Source organism: Ammodytes marinus (genome assembly GCF_949987685.1).
Source record: "Ammodytes marinus genome assembly, chromosome: 16".
Lineage (NCBI taxonomy): Eukaryota > Metazoa > Chordata > Actinopteri > Uranoscopiformes > Ammodytidae > Ammodytes > Ammodytes marinus.
Genome location: NC_137220.1, coordinates 14,240,767 through 14,251,061, shown reverse-complemented (window position 1 = coordinate 14,251,061; position 10,295 = coordinate 14,240,767). Strand labels below are relative to the sequence as shown.

The 10,295-nt window shown below is 44.2% G+C and overlaps 1 protein-coding gene across 1 annotated transcript; it reads left to right on the top strand.

Annotated features, from left to right (window-relative positions):
• Positions 1-528: 528 nt before the first annotated feature.
• On the top strand, positions 529-3,468 carry wfikkn2a (info WAP, follistatin/kazal, immunoglobulin, kunitz and netrin domain containing 2a; the record flags this gene model as incomplete). The annotated part of the gene is made up of 3 exons (XM_080043197.1): positions 529-747; positions 1,417-1,733; positions 2,265-3,468. The coding sequence occupies 3 exons, from the start codon at positions 529-531 to the stop codon at positions 3,466-3,468; spliced, it is 1,740 nt and encodes a 579-aa protein (XP_079899323.1).
• Between the last annotated feature and the right edge of the window lie 6,827 nt (positions 3,469-10,295).

Genomic DNA, 10,295 nt, shown 5'->3' with positions numbered 1-10,295 from the left:
AGTCAAGCTGTATCTCCATCGCCTTTGCACCGACATTGCAAGCTAAGGGTTAAGGCAGCCAGCGCTTTACGCACAGGTGTCTCGCCAGCAGTCCTCTATGAAACCGCGTCTGCAAACTGTTGGCGAACTTTTTTTCATTCCCCCCCCCCCCAACCCCTCTTTCTTTAATTACGTTGATCATAACTGTAACTCAGCTGGGATTTGCTGTGCGACACGACAGGTCACTGACATTCATGTAGTCGGATCTTAAGTGGGTTTGCTCACAGCAGCACCTAATCTCTTGCTACTATTAAACGAGCAGCGACTATAACCTGGAGAGCTCTCCACGTCAAGACGGTCCCGCACGCTCCTCTTTGCGCTGTTTTTATTCTTTATTTGTTTGCTGCATCTGATTCCAGGGAGTAGAAAAAGAATAACGCGACAGTGTGGAGTGACAGTTTAAAGAGTTTTCCGAAACTCTAAAGTCGCGTTCAACTCGTTGGATTTCCTCCAAGACTTGTATTGTGTCCGCTCTGTTACGCGCCGGGTATGTGGTGGATGCTGTTTCCGCGATGGATTTGGTTTCTTCTGGGACATTGTTACGCCATTCTCATTTATATGGACAGCTGCCGCGTGAGAGCAATGCCCATGCCCATGTCTGTGGCAAAAGTGGTTTACTCTCACGCGGGTATGTGCCCGAACGACCTCAACCCCAACCTGTGGGTGGATGCTATGAGCACCTGCATGCGCGAGTGTGAATCTGACCATGTGAGTTGACCTGCAACCGATCTTATATCTATCTATCTATCTATCTATCTATCTATCTATCTATCTATCTATCTATCTATCTATCTATCTATCTATCTATCTATCTATCTATCTATCTATCTATCTATCTATCTATCTATCTATCTATCTATCTATCTATCTATCTATCTATCTATCTATCTATCTATCTATCTATCTATCTATCTATCTATCTATCTATCTATCTATCTATCTATCTATCTATTTATCTACCTATCTATCTATCTATCTATCTATCTATCTATCTATCTATCTATCTATCTATCTATCTATCTATCTATCTATCTATCTATCTATCTATCTATCTATCTATCTATCTATCTATCTATCTATCTATCTATCTATCTATCTATCTATCTATCTATCTAGAATATGCTCCCTTTAACACTAAATTCACTTCCTTCATATTATTATTCACTCTTTGTCCAAGTAATTAGTCAAATTCATACACAATGAAAACACGCATTTAAGGACACCTCTGCTCTTTTGTTTTGTCACCTTAGCAAGACAACCAATTCCTTTCGGTCTGTATATTATTTCAAAATGTAGGCTATTTCAACTGTTAAAAAAATTAATAAAAAAGTGCTGGGTTATTGGGTACAAAAGTTGTGTTTCTTTTCCAACTTTTAGGACTGCGAGTCTTTTGAGAAGTGCTGCCCAAATGTCTGTGGTAACAAGAGCTGTGTGGCCGCGCGCTATATAGACATCAAGGGCAACAAGGGCCCCGTAGGAATGCCCAAGGGCGCCACCTGCGACGAGTTCATGTGCTCGCAGCAAGGCTCGGTGTGCGACATCTGGGACGGCCAGCCGGTCTGTAAGTGCCGGGACCGCTGTGAGAGGGAACCGCACTTCACGTGTGCGTCCGACGGCATGACCTATTACAACAAGTGCTACATGGACGCAGAGGCCTGTTCCAAGGGTATCTCTATCTCTGAGGTCACCTGCAGGTAACATGTTAGTATTTTAGATCTCTACTATTTGTTTTTGGTGTGATGATGAGGTAAAGTTGTCTATTTTTTAATGTTATGTCATCAAAATTAAGGCAGGCCTATTTGTGCACACATTTTTTTATTTAATGTGTGTTATTTTAAAGGTGGAGTCAACGATTCTGAAGAATGCTTGTTAATCAATTGAATATCTCCTCACTATACGCTTTGTGTGTGCACTGAAACATCTGAATCTGGTGTTAATACAGAGCCTCTGTAAACATGCATCTAGGCAAGGGGGGGGGGGGGGGGCACCATAGCTAGCAACATGCCGATTTACAGAGCCTAAGCTGTGTGTATTACTACCTGATTCATTTTCCAGCACACACACAGTACTATACAGGTAGCAGATCGTGACGAGATATCCACTGATTTTGACAACAAAATGGTTTGGAAACCAAGCGTTCTCCAGAAAAGGTGCCTCCACCTTTAAAGAGAGAAGCCTTTGACATACTCCCGATGAATTCCTTTCTTTTTCAACCTTACCTTCAGGTACCACCTGACCTGGCCAAACACCAGTCCGAACCCAGCCGAGACCACCTTACACCCCACCACTGCTCTCCAGACCACCCTGCCAGCAGACATCCAGCTGCCCACCATACACAGCGGCCCCACTCAACAGGCTGTGTTTGTGGGTGAGACCGCCAGCTTCCTGTGTGAGGTGTCCGGGAAGCCACGCCCAGAAATCACATGGGAGAAACAACTGAAGGGCAAGGAGAACACCGTAATGAGACCCAATCACGTCCAAGGGAACGTAGTGGTCACTAACATTGGCCAGCTGGTCATATACAACGCACAACTCCAGGACGCCGGCATCTACACGTGCACGGCCAGAAATGTAGGGGGAAGCGTCTCGTCACACTTTCCCTTGGCCGTGATTGGGAAAGAAGCCAAGGGCAAGAACGCACAGGGTAACAGCACCAACCTGCCAGTGCCGGCCGAAGAGTGCCTCAAGAGTCCCGACACGGACGACTGTGGAGACGAGAGCATGAGCTGGTACTATGAGCCAAAGAGGAACAATTGCTTCACCTTCACCTACAGCCAGTGCAATAAAAACCGCAACCACTTCGACACCTATGCGACGTGCATGCTTTCATGCGGAGGGGAGCTGTCAGCCCCCTGCAGCCTGCCCAGCCTCCAGGGGCCTTGCAAGGCCTACGAGCCTCGCTGGGCCTACAGCAGCGGCCTGAAGAAGTGCCAGTCCTTCGTGTACGGGGGCTGCGGCAGCAACGAGAACAACTTTGAGTCCAAGGAGGCGTGCGAGGAGATGTGCCCATTCCCCAAGAACCACAACTGCAAGGCGTGCAAACCCCGGGGCAAGATGGTGGCCAGCTTCTGCAAGAGTGACTTTGTGATCCTGGGGCGCGTGACGGAGCTGACGGAGGAGCAGGAGTCGGGCCACGCCTTGGTGACGGTGGAGGAGATCTTGAAGGACGACAAGATGGGCCTGAGGTTCTTTGGCAAGGAGCCCCTGGAGGTAACTCTCCTCAACATGGACTGGAACTGCCCCTGCCCCAACATCACCACCCCCAACGGGCAGCAGCTCATCATCATGGGGGACGTGCACAACGGCATGGCCGTCCTGCAGCCAGACAGCTTCGTGGGCTCCTCCAGCGCGCGCAGGATCAGGAAGCTCCGCGAGATCCTCCACAAGAAAACCTGCGATTTCCTGAAAGATTTCTCGGCGGTCCAGTAGTGGGTTTACGTGAAAAAAGTCTGTTACTGTAGCTATGTTGTTTTCTGATTTAGTCCAAGCTCCAAGTGACCTCACCAGGCTTGACCGACTGCCAGTTTTTATAACACAAAACTGGTTACTTATCTGTGACGCTGGAGGTGTTGTTGCCCTTTTCACATGTTTTTTGATAATCTTTCCTTTACGTTGTTCTTTATCGCTCCAAAGATCTCCGAAAAATCACTCTAGTTTTGACTGTAGTCATTTTTATTTTTATTTTTATGAGTTGTTTTCATTCGTTATTTCTTCACGGATGCTGTGTAAAAACTGTCCAAATAGTTGCTTTTTTATTTTTATAGCTTAGGCAGTTTTGATGGCCACACCTACAGTAGGGTACATTGTCTGGAAAGGGCAGGTAGAATAATATTATTCACAAGCATTTACCCTGTACAAAGTATTTAATCTTTGTAGGTGTTTATTAAAATGGCATGATAGATCTCAACTCCAAATGTTATCTTGAACTAATATCTTTCATTTGGCAGTATGTTTTAATAGTGTTGGTACGTTTGCTTTTTGTTAATGTTGGTTATCATGAAATATGTAATGGTAATCTGTCCCGAGCACTTGATCTCACTCAATCATGCATTTTGCATCCTCAGTATATGTACCAGAATTAAATAAGCTCTTTGGTTCCATGTTTTGTGGAACCTGTTTTGATAAGTTTTCATTTACAATACTAAATATACAGTATATGTGGACTTATGTGCTTTGTATTTATTTTTCTTGATTTATTCATTATAGGGCTGTGATTATACAATACAGTGTGTATATATAGACAGGATGTCTTTCTGTGAATCTAATTACACAGATAACAGACATATTTTATGTTATCTATGGTACAGTAAATTAGTTTCATTAAAGCTTTTATCCAATATGATGCAAAATTAATAAAGTTGATTTAGAAAATACATCATTGTCTTGTACCCCGTGTTAAAGACAATTTACCCAAAATGCTCACGGTCTATCAAAAGGCTCAAGCCTGTGCTGTTCTGTGGTTACATCCCTCCATCCACACACACACACACACACACACACACACACACACACACACACACACACACACACACACACACACACACACACACACACACACACACACACACACACACACACACACACACACACACACACACACACACTCACACACACATGCACACACACACACACACACACACACACACATACACACACACACACACACACACACACACACACACACACACACACACACACACACACACACACACACACACACACCCTGGTCTGAAGCAGGTCACATTCCAGCCCAGCTGTGGTGGCCCACTGAGCTGTGTGTTGTGTTGTGTCTGGGTCTGGGGCCCTCGCATAGCACACACCCCACCGGCCATCCACTGGCCTTTGGGCGGCTCCTTTCATGTGCAAGAGGCCGGGGTGAAGGGGAAGAGGAGGAGGAGGAGAGGGACGCTGGGGAATCTCACTCACTCTGTTGGCCACATCTTTGTTAACGGGGCATAATAGAGAACAGAGAGAGGCATGGAAGGAGAGTAAAAGGTTAAGTAGAAATAGGGGGATGTACATGATGAATTGAACTTAGCATAAGTTAGGAAATATATATTTAGCTGCTGTATCCTTTCAGTTATCTCCGCTTACACAGAATAATTATTTAGAATCGCTAGCTTAGCTGCTGCCTAAATCCTGGGGTGGAAGAGATTAAAGATGGAGACTGTTTTTGGTCAAAATCAGTGAACATCTCTTCACTATCCACAACCTGTCTGTACTTTACGTACAGACAGGCTGAGAAAATATGTGGTGTTAATACACAGCGTAGGATCTGTTTAAATGTTTACAAACAGAGAGGAACCCTGTACCTAAGAACATGCCTTATTTTATTCAGCGCCAAAACAGTACGGACAGGTAGCTAATCGTGAGAAGATAATCACTGCTTTGACAAAAAAGGATTTTGTCAACAAACATTCTCCACAATGGCCGACTGACCCCTTTAAGACATCGGAAAACTCAATCAACTCAAATGCTATAGAGCTGTGGGTGACCTTAAGAACAAAATGAGGAAACTGAACTTGAGGAAGCCAACTAGCCAGTGAATGTTTTTCCCCTTCCCCCTTCTCTCTCTGGCCTTATTTATATTCCATTCTCTAACCCTAACCCCCGTCCTTCCTCTGCCCTCTTCCTCGACTGTTAGGCCAACACACAGCCAGCGGGCTTGGGGCGGCAACCTCTGACCCCTGCTAATGAAAAAGAGGCCACCAGGGAAAAAGGGCCACTTTCATTACAACCTGTTGACAAGTGTGAAGTGACTGGGTGAGACCCACACAGCCCCTTTGATTCCCCTTCACATCGCAGCAGACCGCTGATTTCAGTATCAAGTTCATTTAGAGGACCACCACCCAGGCAGCCAACCAGACATAGCATAATAATAAGCCAGACAGACAAGAAAGGAGGGGGACCCCCTCAGGGGGTACAATGCCCTCAGTGACACAGGAACTGGTCTGCGCTCAAAGGGGATGGTCTGCTATCTTTAAATCTTCATCATCAACTTTATTATTATTAGACTCAGGGTCCATTTAACCCTTGTGTTCGGGTCTGTGGGACCCATTTTCATTTTTATCAAAAGAAAAATGATGGCTCATAATTGGCTCATTTACTGTGAAGAACATCTATCAGAAAAAAAAAATTGGTCAACACACACTGTACACCCCCCTACACATTTATATTACATTCAGGATGTTCGGGTCTACTGGACCCAGGGCTAATAAAAGTGTGGAAATTGTAGGTTTTGGAAGAGAGATAAGCTTTTAAAGATGATTTAGAGTTAGAGGTTTCAGAATGTGAGGATCACTCACTCTCTCATGATCATTACTCATGATAAACTGCTAATCAGGGGTCGGGTCTCGGGGGCAGCAGCTCGAGCAGGGGGCCCTAAACTTCTCCTTCTCGGGCCACAGTAACCAGCTCTGACTGGGGAATCCTGAGGTGTTCCCAGGTCAATGTGGCGATATAATCTCTCCACCTAGTCCTGGGTCTTCCCCGAGGCCTCCCTCTAGCTGGATGTGACGGGAACACCTCCCCAGGGAGGCGCCAAGGGGGCATCCTGAGCAGATGCCCGAACCACCTCAACTGGCTCCTTTTTACACATAGGAGTAGCTTCTCTACTCTGAATCTCTCAGGATGACTGAGCTTCTCTCCCTATCTCTAAGGGAGACTCCAGCCACCCTCCTGAGAAAACCAATTTCGGCCACTTGAGCCCTCCAATCTAGTTCTTTAGGTCATGACCCAGCCTTCATGACCATAGGTGAGAGTAGGAACCAAGATCGACCGTTAGATCGAGAGCTTAGCCCCCGCTGCTCAGATTCTCTGGCCTAACTCAGGCTCCATTGTCCCTTCCCTCACAAACAAGACCCCCGAGGTACTTGAACTCCTTCACTTAGGGTAAGGACTCATTCCCTATCTGGAGTAGACAATCCATAGGTTTCGACTGAGAACCATGGCCTCAGATTTAGAGGTGCTGATCCTCATGCCAACTGCTTCACAGTCGGCTGTGAACCAATCCAGTGAGAGCTGAAGGTCACAGACCGATGATGTCATCAGGACCACATCATTTGCATAAAGCAGTGATGAGATCACAGTGAGGATCAGTCTGACAGTGACTTTCAAGAAGAGAATGAGATTGAGCATCAGCTAGTTCCAAAACGAAGACACAGGACCAGCCTTTAGCAGCCAGCCCTAGGACCAGCCCATTAGCTTTGTAGTGTATACTGACCTGAATGGGTTAAATTTCCAATTAATTTCCAATAAATTAAAATCAATAGTTATGAAAAACCCTGCTTCATTTGTTAATTTGTTGAATTTATTCCCCTCATATCTTTTTTTATAATTGTTTTTCTTGTTTTATTACATTTTATTCAAAAACAGACAAAAAACGAGTGGTACTTTAATTCATAAATGTGATCTAACAAAGGTAAAGGGCAAATATTAAACATATATGCTGTTTATATTTCTTGCAAAAAAAGACGTAGCACTGATAAAGAGAAGGGGAGCGTGAGAATGGCACAGAGAGAGAGAGAGTGTGTGACCCACTTTACATACAGGCGCTTCTTCATCTTGGTGAGCTGATGTGTTCACACTGGGAGTGGGGGGGGGGGGGGTGGAGGGGACTAGGAACACACATTCACTCAGGCAGATGTGGTATACTGAATGAACCTACACTGTCCTCAGACATATGTCTTCTATATGCCTTCTTTAACTATAATCACAGATACATTCCCACATGATTTCAATTTGCAATATTAGGGGTAACTATACTATTGTTGCTTTCCATTATGATTATACTAAAAACAATATGTTTCACCTTATGTTAAGTATTTTTTAAGTACTTAAGTCAAATGAGATTGCATTTTCTACCCATAATTCTACTGAAAAATTGCCAGTTTTCCATAGTAAATGGAATAATATGCGAACCAAGTGTTTATAAAACGTGTGCTGTGCTCATTAAAAAGATATAAATTAGGAACACTATACAGATTTCTGTGCAATCACTGAAGTTATCCACTGGGTGGCAGCACAAGACTTTACAAAGCTGGTGATCAGAGTGAGGTCACTGTAAACTGGCCTCAATACAGCTGTTGCTTATGTCTAACAAAACAATTTTTTTGTTTCAGGAGCATCATTACATCAACAATATTTCACTGCATGAAAAAAAAACATTTAGAACTTTTCGATATAGACCAAAAAGTCTACATATGCAATGAGACAATTTGTCAATATGAGACCAATATCTTCTGGTAGATTGTGCCAAATGCACTTGATGTGTGCTACTACCATTCAAACACATGTGTGCACACACACACACACACACACACACACACACACACACACACACACACACACACACACACACACACACACACACACACACACACAAACACACACAGTGTCAATAGCAGCACTGCAAGGCACAGCTGGTCTTGAGTGTTGGGTTCTACTCAACATTTGCCAGATGGGAAGAGATGGAGAGAAGGACAGCAGCATGTCATAAATTACCAAGATAAAATGTGAAATACCAGCACAGTACAGTGTCATACTCTATAAATCCATGCATGCACACATAAAACATAGTTAGTGCATGGGTGCAGTGGCTGAATGTAGTATCAGGTGAAGAGTAGGATTTTTTTTACAGTTAGGAAATTTCACATTGATCTTAGACAATTTTATTTTATGCAGCTTGTTTATCAGATGGGTGAAGGAGGGTGTATTGAAGAACATGGTCTGCGTGTTTGCAAATGTCTGACATGCTTTACAAAAAAGGAAGCAGGAGATAGGTGGGTCGATGGAAGATGAGACGTAATGCAAAAAGAAAACCGAACATAAGAAAGAAGGAAATAGACAAAACGTGCAGAAGAGGACAGGGGGAGCGGGGATATATAGAGGAGCATTGGGTATGAGGGTTTGAGGTTATGAGAGGGGGAGGGGGGTGGGATGAGTGAATGATGAAGGCAGGAAAGGTCACAGAAGCATAAGGAGGGTGTAAATAGTCAAGAACATAAAACTGCTGCCGTCGTCTCTAGGGGATTCTTTTCACCCCCACCGTACCTCTCTTCTTTTCTAAAAATAGTAGCTGCTCCAATGTAAAGGGAAAACTAGGACACCTTAACCGCCGGCATCTTTATTACATCAGGAGAACCTCGCATTTGGAAATACCATGGAGTGAGACCAAAGCTGCTGTATCAGCTGTTTCAAACGTGTTTTTGTGTGCTGCTATGATAAGGAAACACATGAGATCAGGTGACGGTTACATGAAAAGGATATGCTCTGATAACAGTCCACAGTCCCTGTTGTGCATTTATAATATGTTATGAAATGGGGAATAGACACACACACACACACACACACACACACACACACACACACACACACACACACACACACACACACACACACACACACATACATGGTATAGACAAACATCATTTTGGAGGTATTGTTGGTAGAAAATGGCTAGCTTTTGAGTGTAGCCTGCATATGGAAGGTAAACAAACAATAGGCAAAAATGGGCCCGTTTCAATAACATTCTTCTTAAATGAGAGTGAATGAGAAAAATCCAAACAGAAGTGAAACAGCAGAAGAGAGAGAGAGAAAGAGAGAGGGTAGGGAGTGGCCAAAAAGAGACAGAGGAGGGGAGGGGATGGGAACAGAGGGATGCTTGGGACAAAATGTCCTAATCCCAAAACCAGCACCACACACAGAGTTACTCAGGGATTTCACATTGTGTTGTGTTTTTTGGGACGAGAGCACGTGCCATTGCCTTACTGTGAGCCAGCAGCTATCAGGAGTGGAACCAGATGTCTCCGTCTACTCTAGCTGAAGAAACAGAGAAAAAATCCTAAGGGAGATAAAGTGAAGGACACCGGAGGCACTGACACTGGAGGGTTTTAATATGGAACGGATGATGTTCATGATCAGACAAAAGACAGTGTGAGAAAGAGAGAGAGAGAGGGAGAGAGAGAGAGGGAGAGAGAGAGAGATATGACCTTCTCACATTGAACTTTTCACTGTTAAAGTTGCAAATGAGCTCATAATGATAGTCCGTCTCCTCTTTGATTAACAGGCTTGTGATGTATGCAAGTCCACACGGGCGCGCGCACACACACACACACACACACTCTCTCTCACACACACACACACCCACACACATATATGTCATCACTAGTGTAGTGCATTAATATCTATCTATCTATCTATCTATCTATCTATCTATCTATCTATCTATCTATCTATCTATCTATCTATCTATCTAT